Genomic DNA, 14,135 nt, shown 5'->3' on the forward strand with positions numbered 1-14,135 from the left:
TTTGGGGTCCCTCCCAGCCCAAACCTTGTATGACCGTGAAATCCCATTTCATAGCAGGCTCACATGGCAAAACATCAGAATCTGGATCAAGGTGGCTGTGATGGAAACGGGTGTTGGATTTGGGGCAGCTCTCTCTGTTGGCCTCTGGCAGTGATCCAGCTGCTCTGATCAATAATGTGATATTGATTCCCTGCACGGGCAGTGATTTCACCCCTCCAAGTCTTTATTCCCTCTGCCTTCCCTGGCTGGAGCTGTGTCCTCTCTACTGACCCACAGCCCCCAAACCATGTACAGCCCCTTCCCTCCTCCCCCCTACAGCCATGGGAATCAATTCCAAGGAAATACTTGTAGATAGATTTATTTTTTTTTAATTTATTAGGCTTTATTTCAAATCCCAAAGGAGAATATGCCAACATGGGAGTATGTCAGGCCATCAGAACCCAGAATAAAATCAGTTTTCTCTGTGTTCAAGGGGAGCTCCAAACCACCCCAATCTGCTTTGTGTGTGGGAAACCTGGTCCATGCAGTAAGAACAGTAAAATGGTTTCATAACTATATGAAAATATTAAAAGAAAACCACAAGTGTTGAGCTGCACAAAAACCCCAATTGTTTTCCAAATGTTCATAATTCCTGGGTGTCCCTCAGTGTTATTGCAGGTGAAAACACTGGTTCAAGAATAAAGGCACTTCAGAATTCCTGAGGAATGTTTCACAAGCCAAGGACATGTTTTGTGTCTGCTCTTTTTACTCATGTAAAAAAATAAAATGCTGAATCTGAGGGGAATTTGTGGGAATTCCCATGGGAATGCTGTGGAAAAAAAAAGGGGCAGCAGACACTGAATCCTGCCGGCATCTTTTGGACAGCAGGTTCAAGTTTGGAAATGACAGGGTGTGTCAGGGGTCTGGGCCAGATGAGATCCACCACCATCAAACCAGGAAGCAAATGGAGAAAAATCCAATAATTGGACTTGGGGAAGCCAGTTTTTCCTGGTTTGATGAGGTTTTTAGAGTGGACGTTTCTGCTTTTGTCTGTCTCTTCCATTGCAGCTTCCCTCAGCAACACTTCCCAGCACAAGGAGGGTCCCTGTCAGGGAGCAGCCCTGCTGGCTGGCAAACAGCTGGATATGCACCAGCATTTCCACAATTTCCCACCTGGAAAAGTGAAACTTAATCCCTCTGCTGGAGACAGGCCATGTGAAAAAGGCTTGTTCACTTCCCAGCTGCCAGACTGATCATGATTTTGCATGAAAGGGTCTCCAGTGTTGTCTCCAGTCCACCCAGGGCTGCTCAGATCCACCTGGCTGCACTGGGGTTGTCAGGAAAGCAACTGAGAGAACCAAAATGTTGGCCGAGGAAGCGATTAAAATTCAGAAGCACTTACAGGAGCCCTTGCTGCACCCTCTGGGAACGGCCCCGAGATTCCCATGGGTGGCTTTCCTGGGATTTGAACCTTGAAGCGTGCGAGGGGCAGAGCCCAGCTCTACTTCCAGTAGATCTTGCCCGCCTCGCCCACGCGCACGGCGCCGCTGGCCACGAGCTGCAGCGCGGCGGGGAAGGCGCGGTGCTCGGCCTCCTTCACCCGCTCGGCCAGCGTGGCCTCCGTGTCCCCCAGCTTCACCGGCACGGCCTCCTGGAAGATGATGGCCCCGGCATCCACCTCCTCCTGCAACGGCAAGGGCAGGGTCAGCTGGAACAGGAGGGAAGGCTCGGGATGGCCCGGAGCCTCGGGGAGCTGGCAGGAAGTGGGATTTGGGGCTGACTGTAGTTTGGGAGGGGTTCAGAGGAGAGCGGGATGGAGGCAGAACAGCAGGGAGCAACAGTTCTATTCCAGAAAAGCCCAGGGACAGGAGGGGCTGGACTGGGCAGGACATTCAGTCCAGAGCAGGAATGAGCCAAGCATGGAGCTGGGATAGGGATCCAGTAGATCTTCCCTGGAACGCTGTGGGGCAGATCCCTGCTGGGCAGGGCTTGTTCCTCAGCAGCTGCCACACAGAGAAACCCCAAGTCATGGCATAGAGAGAAGAATGCAGTTTTCCCTTCTATTGGAAAAAAATTATTCCACTCTCTTTTTCCAAGGCAAAGCAAAAATCCTGAGAGATTCCAGCAGCAGAGGGAGAGGGAAGGCAAAGGAGAGACTTCTGAATCTTGAGAAGTGACCAAAAGGGAACCAATAATCCTTGACCTGAAAAAACCTGGCTCTGAAACTGAGAGATCTCTGCTCTTTCTTTACTTAGGTCTGACCAGCATAAATTGTCAAGTCTTGCTCTGTTCCCACAAACATCTGATCACTCCTTAACAAATCCTGTGCCATTTCCAGTGGGGTTTTTGTTTGTTTCTATTTTTTTCTTTTTCTTGAAAGCAAGAAACAAGGCAGGTTTAGGATAAAACCCAGGAAGTTTGGGCCATGTTTAACAAAGCCTTTGGCTTAGCCAAGGCCTTACATTGACTATTCCCCCAGTCCAGTGGGTGGATGCTTAGGGAAGAAGTTCCCTTAGGGGAAGCTTAAACTCCTGGACAAATTACCCATTTCCACTCCTTCTCCAGAGCCAGCAAACTACAGCACTGTATGGCCACAATAAAATCCCCACCTTCTCTAGATACAAAGTTCTGCACATAGAAGGCAGGTGATCAAACACAAGGGTTTAGGGTGCTCCCAGCAGGCTCTGAGGTGAGAATGTTCAAAGTGAAGGATTGCAGAGAACCAGGGAGGTGCAGATGTTCAAAGGGGAGGATTGTAGAAAACCAGGGAGGTGCAGAAGTTCAAAGGGGAGGATTGCAGAGAGACAGGGAAGTGCAGATGTTCAAAGGGGAGGATTTCAGAGGTGCAGATGTTCAAAGTGAAGGATTTCAGAGGGGCAGGGAGGTGCAGATGTTCAAAGGGGAGGATGTTCAAAGGGGAGGATTTCAGAGGGGGAGATGTTCAAAGGGAACGATTTCAGCGGGGCAGATGTTCAAAGGGGAGGATTGCAGAGGGGCAGGGAGGTGCAGATGTTCAAAGGGGAGGATTGCAGAGGGGCAGATGTTCAAAGGGGAGGATTGCAGAGGGGCAGATGTTCAAAGGGGAGGATTGCAGAGGGGCAGGGAGGTGCAGATGTTCAAAGGGGGGGATTGCGGGGGGCAGAAGGTGCAGGTGCTCAAAGTGCAGGATTTCAGAAAACCAGGGAGGTGCAGATGTTCAAAGAGGACGATTGTAGAGGGGCAGGAGGGGCAGATGTTCAAAGGGGATGATTTCAGAGAGCCAGGGTGGTGCAGATGTTCAAAGGGGAGGATTTCAGAAAACGAGGGAGGTGCAGATGTTCAAAGGGGGGGATTGCGGGGGGCAGAAGGTGCAGGTGCTCAAAGTGAAGGATTTCAGAAAACCAGGGAGGTGCAGGCTCAAAGGGGAGGATGGCAGAGAGCCAGGGAGGTGGAGGTGCTCAAAGGGGAGGATGGCAGGGGGTACTCACAGCCACGAAGTGCACGGTGCAGCCCGTGACCCTGACCCCGGCCTGCAGCACCAGCTTGTGCGCGTGCGCTCCCTTGAAGGACGGCAGCAGGGACGGGTGGATGTTCAGGATTTTCCCTGGGAAAGCAGAGCTGAGGTTATCGACTTTTAACACTTTTAGGCCGCTCAAAGGGCCATAACCAACAGAGGAATAAAATAATTTGTGAATAGGATTTTTTACAAGTTTTGAAGATGCCAGCAGCCATCCAGCCCTAAGTGCTGCGGAGTCTGTGTCTGAAACAGCAGAGTGCAGTTAAAATTAATGTCTGAAACCATTTCCCCAGGGATTAATAATGACTAATTGGCTGATGTAGCTATCCCTTCCCTCAGCACCTTGTCCTTCTTTGATCACAATATCCCTGGGTCTGGCACAGCCCTGCCAGCCCAGGCAGTGCCAGCTGTGCCCCATGGGCACCTTGTCCCCAGCCCAGAGCACTCAGTGCCACCTGCAGGGGACACCTGCAGGGATGGGCACTGCCAAGCTCCCTGGGCAGCCCCTGCCAAGGCCTGAGCACCCTTTCCATGGGCAAATTCCTGCTGCTGGCCCAGCTGAGCCTGCCCTGGCCCAGCCTGAGGCCGTTCCCTCTGCTCCTGTCCCTGTTCCCTGGCAGCAGAGCCTGACCCCCCCGGCTGTGCCCTCCTGCCAGGGACTTGTGCAGAGCCACCAGGGCCCCCTGAACCTCCTTTGCTCAGGGTTTCTATTACCATTATTTTATTTAATTCTTTCTGTTATCTCCATTCTACTCTTCTCTCTTCCTGACACCTTGGGGACTCCCTGTCCGTGGATATCTGGGCAGGTTACAGGGGGCAAATGTCCCACCTGATGTCCAACAATGTCTCATATTCACTTTATATCTAAATAAAACTCTTTTTAAGCATCAGCATCTCCCTGTGGCTTGAACCCCAAAAGTTTTCAGGGACAGTGGACTGGAAACCCCACCCTGCTCTTCTGCCTCATTTCCCATCAGAATGGGATGTGGGTTCCTGCTTGCTTGGGTTTGTTTGGTTCTGTTTTCACCTGTGCTTCATTAACATTCACAATTAACACTTTAACCTGTCCTTTGTTAACAGTCATAATTCACACTTCAGGGCTGATAGGCAAGAGTTTCATAACCCCCACTCAGTGTCCTTGTGACTGTGAGAGAAAGAAAAAGAGCAGCTTTGACCAAAGTAGCAGCAGGAATTGATTCTTCCTGGATAATTCTGGGGGGTCAGTGGCCAGCATGGCCAGGACAGGGTCCTGCAGCTGGCCCAGCTCCCTGAGCTAAGCTCAATGTCTGAGCTCACATCTGGTGGTCCCAGCTCAGGTTTTCAACCTCAATCAAGTTCTGGACATGTAAAAAATGAGTTTAACTCTTCTGTCTGGAAAAAGTATTTTCTTTTTCTCTCACACCAGTCATGCAGGTGAAATCCTGCACTGTGCAGGACAACGATCAGTGCCCTGTCCCTGAATCAGAAGGCACTAAAATCCTTTATTTGCACAAGATTCTGCACTAGAGGAGGTTCTGTTCTGTCCACTCCAAATACATCCCTTGGAGAGAGAGATTCTGTCTCTTCCTGCCAGCTGCCCACAGCACAGGCAATTCCATCTCTGCACCTGAGTGGAGACAAACAAAACCAATTCACCTGACTGGCTTCACCTGACAGCTTCAAAACCACAGCAAGACCTCTCAGGAGTGCCTGCTTTGCTCTGTTGGTTTTAAAGAGAGGTTTGAAAAGTAGTTCAGGTGTGAAATGTTCCTGGCACACCCAGGGGGACACAAAAGTCACCAAAGAGCAGTGAAAGCTGCATGACACAGGCTGACCAGGATGTTCTGGGCAGCTTTAGGTAACCCTAGGCCCAAAGCAGCTGCTCTGTGTGCTCAGGACTGCCTGGGAAACACAGGAGAGAGAAAAGTAACAGCTGGGGAGGGAGAGCAGGCCCTGAAGGTGTCACCAGCCTCTCAAAGAGCTGGAAAACGAAAAGATGAGCAGAGTGGAGACACTGAACATTCTGAGCAAGCACAGCCTGGATCTGCCTGTGGAACACCCCACCCACGGACTCAGGCAGCTCCTGGAATGTGCCCTGGGACTGGCCAGGGCTTGTTACCCAAAACTGCAAAATGCTGCCCAGTTTGGTGGTTTTACAAGGATCCAGAGCAGTTCCTCTATGAGGGGAGGAATCCTCAGTGGCTGGGTGCTTACCTCTGCCCTGCAGCTCCTCTGTGCAGAGGCACGAAGTCTTCACAGCCTTTTTTAAAATATTTTCTAAGAAATCAGACTACCAAACCTGTGCTTGCCCTTGGCTTCCTTCAGCCTCTGCACAAGTGTACTGCCTTTCCCCCTCATGCTTTTCCTTACAAGATGGGAAGAGTTTAATTTCACAGAATCCCAAAAAGGCTGGGGTTGGAAGAGCACCTTGAAGATCACCATGTTTAATCTGCTGCCCTCTCTCTTTTTTCCTGGTGACAAGCTCTCCTCCTCTGTGCAGAGGCACAAAGTATTCACAGCCTTTTAAAAATATTTTCTAAGAAATCAAAGACTACCAAACATGTGCTTGCCCTTGGCTTCCTTCAGCTCTGCACAAGTAAACTGCCTCTCATCATTTTCCTTACAAGATGGGAAGAGTTTCATTTCACAGAATCCCAGAAAGGCTGGGGTTGGAAGAGCACCTTGAAGATCACCATGTTTAATCTGCTGCCCTCTCTCTTTTTTCCTGGTGACAAGCTCTGAAATGCCATGGTGCACATGCACAGCCCCCCCAGCCGTGCTCACCTTCCCATTTCTTGACAAAAGGACCCGAGAGGATGCGCATGAAGCCGGCCAGGCAGATCAGCTCCACCGAGAACTCCTCCAGGACTTTGTCCACAGCGTTGTCGAACTCCGTGCGGCTCTGGTACCTCGTGTGCTCGACCACCTGGGGAGCCCAACACACAGGAACGTGGATGTGGAGGCAATTCCAGCAGCAAGAACAGCTCCTTAATGCCCAGCTGACAGACAGAGTGGAGCCTGTGCTCCTCCCCACAGACAGAGAGCATTGGAACAAAAAGTTTGGCTTGATAAGCCCGCAGCTCTCGATCCCATGGAACACCTACATGGATTTGTAGGGTGCTGTAAATGCAGGGCTTTAAGCCATCCTGAAGTCTTTCCTGAAGGATTTCACCCTTTTCCAAGACCTCTGGCAGTCATAAGCAGCTGAATCTTTGCAAAAACTGTACCAGAAAAGCTTGGAAAAAAGGCTGATCACAGACTCCTAAACCAGCCCCTACTCCATAATCATGGAATCCCAGAATCCCAGACTGATTTGAGTGGGAAGGGACCTCACAGCCCACCCAGTGCCCCCCCTGCCATGACAGGGACACCTCCCACTGTGCCAGGCTGCTCCAGCCCCAGTGTCCAGCCTGGCCTTGGGCACTGCCAGGGATCCAGGGGCAGCCCCAGCTGCTCTGGGCACCCTGTGCCAGCCCTGCCCACCCTGCCAGGGAACAATTCCTCATTACCAAAATCCCACCCATTGCTGCCCTCTGGCACTGGCAGCCATTCCCTGGGTGCTGTCCCTGCAGGCCTTGTCCCCAGTCCCTCTGCAGCTCTCCTGGAGCCCCTTCAGGCCCTGCCAGGGGCTCTGGAGCTTTCCCTTCTCCAGGTGAACACCCTGAGCTCTCCCAGCCTGAGTTTTGTGTTTTCCAGCCAGGATATATCCCCTAATTTAAGCAGGAAGAAGCCACCATTACCTAACTCAGAGCACCCAAATAGAAGCACCTGTTAAAGGCCCCCAGAGTCACAGGGGTGGTTTGGGAAAAGCCAGGGCTGCTCAGGTGACAGGGACAGCAGGCACTGGGCACAGAGCCCAGCCCTGGGCAGAAGCAGCCTCTGCCCCTGTGCCTGTCCCACCCCTCCCTCCCCAGCTGAACCCCCAGGGCCATCTGCTCTCCCACACTGTTTTTTTCCTGGTAAAAACCTTGGGGTTGGCATTGGATGGGCTTTCAGGTCCTTTCCCAGCCAAGCCAGCCTGTGATTCTCTGTTTGTTCCTCACACCACATTTCCCTTGTGCCCTTTGTGTCCTCCCAAGGAGGAGCTGGAGCACCAGCACAGATCCCAGCCCTAATAAAGGAGCAAAGCTCTGGGCTCCAATTTCCCTTGTCTGTATTCAGCAGTGAACAGTGACTGTAAAAGGTTTCTAAGTGACAACAGAATCATTTCAGATCTGCAACACAAAGGCAAGGCACACAAAATCCATGGAAGCTCAGGGAGCACTGGGAATGATTCCTGGAGAGCCTGAGGCAATACCCAGGGGGTCAGAGGAAGGCCCCACCGAGTGTGACCTCTGTAGTCCATTCAAATGAACCACCAGGTCATTTTAAAATTGAATTCACATAAAATAGGTTGGTACTTCAGTGGCAATGCCCTACAGTCAAACAACTATAAAGTTTGAGCTGTAACTGAAAGTTTTATGCTGGTTTAATGTAACAACTGTCCCCAAAGCACCAGGATTGCTGGCAGAGAAGGAGAAAAGGAAGGATTTTGCTGTCAGGTACTTGACCCCTAGGCACAAGTTCACAACAGACCAAAAAAGAAAAGCCAAGGCTCCCTATCAACCCCATAAAACTCATTAGCACCTTCCTGCTGGAGTCCCAGCCAATGGTGGCTAATTACAAACAGGAAATGCTCACCCTTGTAGGAATCCCAGCTCTCTCAGCTTTCCTCAGCCCCTCCACACCAGGTTTGTTGGAGATAACCAGAACTATCTGTGCATAGCTGGTGTCTTTCTTCGTGCTGTTGATGAGGGCTTCCAGGTTTGTGCCTGGGGGAGAGAAAATAACTGAGAATAAATAGAGGGAACAGCTGGAAGAGGCTTTAAATAAGCAGCACTGTGGGGGAGACCAAACCAAACAGCTCTGATGAAACATTAATCCTTTTTTAATTGATTTGCTGGGAGCTGATTCAGACAGCTGAAGGCCTTTCCTGGCAGCTGCACTTGGAAACTGTAATTTATAGCCCTGGATTGGTGGCCTTAGTGATTGGGAATACTGGAAATAGAATAGTTGGGGTGCCTACATGACAAGAAGAAATTCTGATCAGTCTGTGAAATGATGCTGCTGTTCCTACAGGGCACCAGAGTGGGAGCCTGAATCTGGACATGTGCAGAGGTTTGGGGATGAACTGAACACAGGTGCAATTCAGTTTGCAGCAGAGGTTAAAAGAGGTTTGTGACTGACATCAATCCAAGCACAACATCTCTCCTGCCTGCTAGAGTGCCCATGGAGAACTGCAGGGATTTTAAATCCAAGTTCCCTTCTCCACAGTCTGGATTGCACTACAGCAAAGAGCAGAACTCACCTGTTCCAGAGATGAGGACAGCAACCTTCATTTTGCCTGGCTGGATCTTGCCCTGGATATGGCTCTGCACACACAGGGACCTGGTTGCTTGCAGGGCCCGATGGAGATTGAGGACTTTAACGTTGTCAGAGCCTGAACAGGTGCAAGGAAAAACCCAAAAAACAGCAAAACAAAGTATCAGTAAATGGAGAAACAGAGAGAGGAGAGAAGCACCCATGCAAGAGATTAATGAACTGTCAGTTCAATACTCCCACAAAAAAGTCAGGGAGGTGCCAGTGAAGAAATGTTCACCTCATGAAGACTCCCAAACAAGGGAATTCCCCTCTGCTTCTTCTTTCTGATTATTTCCCCCCAAGGAAAATCAAGCTGCAGTAACCTTTTGGTAGGGACACCACTTTGCCAATGAGCCAGGCTGTCTCGTGTGCCTGGATGTCCCTGAGGACCTGCTGGGCCATCTCCTTCTGGACCACCAGCACTGCTCCAACCCCACAGTTGAAGGTCCGAGCCATCTCCTCCTCAGAGAGGTTCCCTTCCTTGTGGAGCCAGCAAAAGATTTCAGGGATCTTCCAGGTGAGAGCATCTGAAAAGAATTGAAAATACAGATCAAAAATGGAAATTGCTACCAATGGACTATAATTATTGGGGCACTAAAAGGCAAAATCTGTCACAAAAATCCCCCACTGCTCCAGTTCCAATCAGGTGAGGATGATTTACAGCAGCACAAAAATGCTTCTGGGCAAGGCACTGGAAAGGAATTCCAAGGACAGGAAATTTCTTTCTTGTCATGTTCTCTTTTAAAATGGTTCTACCCCAATTTCTACAGATTCGTGGAATCACAGAATGGTTTTGGTTGGGATGAATCTTAAATATTATCCCATCCCACCCCTGCCATGGCAGGGACACCTTCCCCTGTGCCAGGCTGCTCCAGCCCCAGTGCCCAGCCTGGCCTTGGGCACTGCAGGGATCCAGGGGCAGCCCCAGCTGCTCTGGGCACCCTGTGCCAGCCCTGCCCACCCTGCCAGGGAACAATTCCTCATTACCAAAATCCCATCAATTGCTGCCCTCTGGCACTGGCAGCCATTCCCTGGGTGCTGTCCCTGCAGGCCTTGTCCCCAGCCCCTCTGCAGCTCTCCTGGAGCCCCTTCAGGCCCTGCCAGGGGCTCTGAGCTCTGCCTGGAGCTTCTCCTCTCCAGGTGAGCACCCCCAGCTCTGCCAGCCTGGCTCCAGAGCAGAGATGCATATACACATAAATATTTATCAGTGGACAAGTTGAAAATTATCTATGTGCAGTTCTTGAGTTCAGAACTCACTAGTAATTCCTTATTTTATTGTACAACCCCGTGAGCTCTCACAACCTGTGCCAGCCATTTCCCTTTCCAAACCTCACCTTCCCAGCAGTGAAACCCCTTTCCAGCACACCTGAGGGGAGAGTGCTGAGGATTAATGAAGCCAAACAGAAGGAGCTCACAACCCCCTCTGAATGCTAATTGAAAACTTCATGAGTATCATTTAATTAGCAATAATTTCACAGGGAATTGCAAATGGTGACAGCTGACTTGGGATTGCTGGTAAGCTTGTTTTCTTTTTGCAAGTGTCCTAAGAAATCCAATCCCTAACACCACCAGGGCAGGGAATTCTATGGGGAGCAGTCTTTCCACCACAAAGAGTTTTGACTGGCTCTGGTTCAGGTGCAAGGAAACACTCAAACATTTCTAGACAGACAAATCCAACTCCTACAGCACAAATCAGCTGGTGTGGCCCCAGGCTTCCACAGCCAGCCACATTAACGTGAGGATTTTTCCACAGCTTTCCTTCTCTCTCACCTAAAACGACACCAAAGGACTCTGGGAGAACTCTGGGGATGTTTTCCAGCAGGCCCCCTCCAGTGATGTGGGCGTAGGCTTTGACGTGGCCCGAGCGCAGCACAGGCAGCAGGCTCTTGCTGTAGAGTTTGGTTGGGGTTAACAGGAGCTCTCCTGGCCAGGGGAGAGGGGAAACATGGAGAGAAATGGGAGAAATATCAAAATATCATTTTGGATAATGATCATTGTACTAGAGAGAAACACAAAGTTCTACCTTTAGCCCACAATTAATTATTTATCCCCCTCCCTTTGTTTCTTCCCTGCACATGTGACTTACAGGAAAAGAAGAAGATGAAAACACACTAAAGATGGAATGATTTTTTCTTTTGCTGCCTGAGAAAAGTTTCAAAGGCCCAGATAAAATAACTGTGCCAGCTGTTGGGAAGCTCAGGAGGAAGCAGTACCCAGTGTCTGATCCCCGGAGACACCGACGCGGGAGGAGAAATCCAGGGAGGACTTCTCCACGATCTTCCTGACGAGGCTGAAGCCGTTGCTGTGGACCCCAGAAGATGCCACCCCAATGACCACGTCCCCCTCAGTGATCCTGTCCAGCTGGGGCAGCATCTGCCCTCGCTCCACGGCCCCCACAGCGAAGCCAGCCAGGTCGTACTCGCCGGGGGGATACATCCCTGGCATCTCGGCCATTTCTCCTCCTGGGGACAAAAACACAGCAAAGAGGTGCTGAAAAAGCCTGGTTTTAATCACAGAATCCCAGAATGGTTTGGGTTGGAAGGGGTTTTAAAGCTCATCTCATTCCTGGTTAGGTTTGGAAGGGATTTTAAAGCTCATCTCATTCATTTAAAGCTCATGTATTCCGGGGGGATACATCCCCAGCATCTCGGCCATTTCTCCTCCTGGGGACCAAAAACACAGCAAAGAGGTGCTGAAAAGCCTGGCTTTAATCATGGAATCACAGAATGGTTTGGGTTGGAAGGGGTTTTAAAGCTCATCTCATTCCTGGTTAGGTTTGGAAGGGATTTTAAAGCTCATCTCATTCCACCCTGGCAGGGACACCTCCCACTGTCCCATGCTGCTCCAAGTCCCAGTGTCCAGCCTGGCCTTGGGCACTGCCAGGGATCCAGGGGAAGCCCCAGCTGCTCTGGGTAAAATCCTGCCTTTTTCTCTTCTCTTCCCACTTTTCACTCCCTACCCTGTGCTCCAGCTTCACCTGGAGGTTTCAGCTGTATTTAATAAGGGCTGGATCAAATGGAGGTTGGAGAAGCCAAGAGACAAAATGGGGAGCAGTGCTTGGCCACCCAACACTTAAATCCACAGTTAATTATGCAAAACCAGACAAGAGATGAATCCTCACCCCCTCACTATCATGAATTAAATGATGAGTTAAATTTGTTGAGCTGAAGGTTCAGCTCTTGCAGAAAGGCCTGTGGAGTTTGAAAGTCTTGAACTGCAAATAAAATCTTGACATTTTGGTGGTTTAATCACAAGGTCTCACCTAACACAGACCTTGCTGCAGCATGAATGGGGTGATTATATTTGATAAATGCAGAGAGCACCTTAAAACAAACATAAAGCTGACCAACAGTTCATGTAGGAAAAAAGTGAACTAGGGCATAAAGAACTTCTTGTTCAAAGCTTATAAACAGACCCAAAACGACACAGACTGAGAAAGGACTTGTGTTCATAACTTCCCTAAAAAATTGGAAAAAAGGACAGACCCTTTTCTCAACATCTAACCTAAATCTGTACCTAGACCTAATCTAGGTTTAACCTCAATTTTTAAAGTGCTGTCTCCTTCCACTGTGATTCAGATTAAGTTCCCTGAAAGCAAAGACACGGAACACTTTGCTATTTTACACCTCCCAGATTCTTCCATAGAGTAGGAAACCAACTAAAAGACCTTGCAGAAGATTTTTCAGATCCCCCTGAGAATTGTTCCTACCCAAAAGAGCACATCCAGCTTTCCTGCAGGCATCAGCAATTCCTGCAATGACGCCCTGAGCCACTTCCACGTCGAGTTTGCCGCAGGCAAAATAGTCCAGGAAGAAGAGGGGCTCAGCTCCCTGGGCCAGGATGTCATTGACACACATGGCCACCAGGTCCTGCCCGATGGTGTCGTGTTTCTGGCACTCCTGAGCAATCTGCAAGACACAGGAGAAGCCTGGGATCAGCTCTGGGCCCCTGGAGCACGAGGGTCTGTAAGGGACTGGAATCAGGAGCAGAGTCTGTGAGCAATGGACCAAAATCCCTCCAGGTGTTCTCTGAGGAGCAGCTTTGTTATTATCCTCTCCTAACTCTCTTCAGGAATTATTCCTGTCTCCAATGGCAAATCCAAAAGGCATCGACAAGGAAAGTGTACTACAAAAGGGTTTCCTTGCAGCCCAAACACAACAGCAAACCTGGGATTAAATGGTTTTGCCCATCAATTAATTTTTTTTGAGTGTGGAGATGCTGCCTTTGTGAAACAAGATTCCTGATTATATTCTTAATATTTAAAACTCAGTTATTTTAGGTATCTTATCAACTTCTGATATTTATTGATGATAATATCATATCAACTTCTGATAGGTGATATTATCATATCAGCTTCTGGCTATTTACAGGTATTTAATTTTTTTTGTCTGAAGAAGGGCAATTTCAGTTTCCATCCCCTTTTTAGAAAGACCAATAGGTATTGTTACAAGACAACTGCTATTTTCTGACAAGGGACTGGAATCAGGAGCAGAGTCTGTGAGCAATGGACCAAAATCCCTCCAGGTGTTCTCTGAGGAGCAGCTTTGTTATTATCCTCTCCTAACTCTCTTCAGGAATTATTCCTGTCTCCAATGGCAAATCCAAAAGGCACTGACAAGGAAACTGTGCTGCAAAAGGGGTTTCCTTGCAGCCCAAACACAACAGCAAACCTGGGATTAAATGGTTTTGCCCATCAATTAATTTTTTTTGAGTGTGGAGATGCTGCCTTTGTGAAACAAGATTCCTGATTATATTCTTAATATTTAAAACTCAGTTATTTTAGGTATCTTATCAACTTCTGATATTTATTGATGATAATATCATATCAACTTCTGATAGGTGATATTATCATATCAGCTTCTGGCTATTTACAGGTATTTAATTTTTTTGTCTGAAGAAGGGCAATTTCAGTTTCCATCCCCTTTTTAGAAAGACCAATAGGTATTGTTACAAGACAACTGCTATTTTCTGACAGAACCTTTTCCCTTCTGTGCTGTTTTTCCTTCTTTGGCGTGGATTTCCACCTTACCTTGAGTTTGGTGCCGACGCCGTCGGTTCCAGACACCAGGATGGGATCTCTGTAACCAGCTGCTTTCAGGTCAAAGAGCCCAGCAAACCCTCCAAGCTCTGCATTGCAGCCTGCCAGCAGGAAACAGGAGAAACAGCCCAGCTTTATTCCCAGGGGCTTCTCCAGCATCTCCACCACAAATTCTCTCTGAGGTTTGGCAACACGGCTTTGCTTTGTCACCAGGAAACTTTTCTCTGCCATTTAGAACCTTTT

General features: G+C 49.2%; 1 protein-coding gene across 3 annotated transcripts in view; it reads right to left on the minus strand.

Moving 5' to 3' along the window:
- Window positions 1-352: 352 nt before the first annotated feature.
- GART (phosphoribosylglycinamide formyltransferase, phosphoribosylglycinamide synthetase, phosphoribosylaminoimidazole synthetase) overlaps window positions 353-14,135 on the minus strand; it is a 32,423-nt gene continuing 18,640 nt past the window's right edge. For all 3 annotated transcript variants that reach the window (XM_039713092.1, XM_039713091.1, XM_039713090.1), the window contains 10 exons: window positions 13,884-13,993; window positions 12,564-12,762; window positions 11,068-11,316; window positions 10,625-10,777; window positions 9,178-9,381; window positions 8,802-8,933; window positions 8,135-8,265; window positions 6,239-6,380; window positions 3,447-3,562; window positions 353-1,663 (listed from right to left, as the gene is read on the minus strand). In XM_039713092.1, the coding sequence (XP_039569026.1) occupies window positions 1,481-1,663; window positions 3,447-3,562; window positions 6,239-6,380; window positions 8,135-8,265; window positions 8,802-8,933; window positions 9,178-9,381; window positions 10,625-10,777; window positions 11,068-11,316; window positions 12,564-12,762; window positions 13,884-13,993 (1,619 nt within the window). In that variant the 3' untranslated portion in view covers window positions 353-1,480. The remainder of the gene's footprint in view (window positions 1,664-3,446; window positions 3,563-6,238; window positions 6,381-8,134; window positions 8,266-8,801; window positions 8,934-9,177; window positions 9,382-10,624; window positions 10,778-11,067; window positions 11,317-12,563; window positions 12,763-13,883; window positions 13,994-14,135) is intronic.

This window comes from Passer montanus, unplaced genomic scaffold, assembly GCF_014805655.1.
Source record: "Passer montanus isolate IOZ18808 unplaced genomic scaffold, ASM1480565v1 scaffold278, whole genome shotgun sequence".
Lineage (NCBI taxonomy): Eukaryota > Metazoa > Chordata > Aves > Passeriformes > Passeridae > Passer > Passer montanus.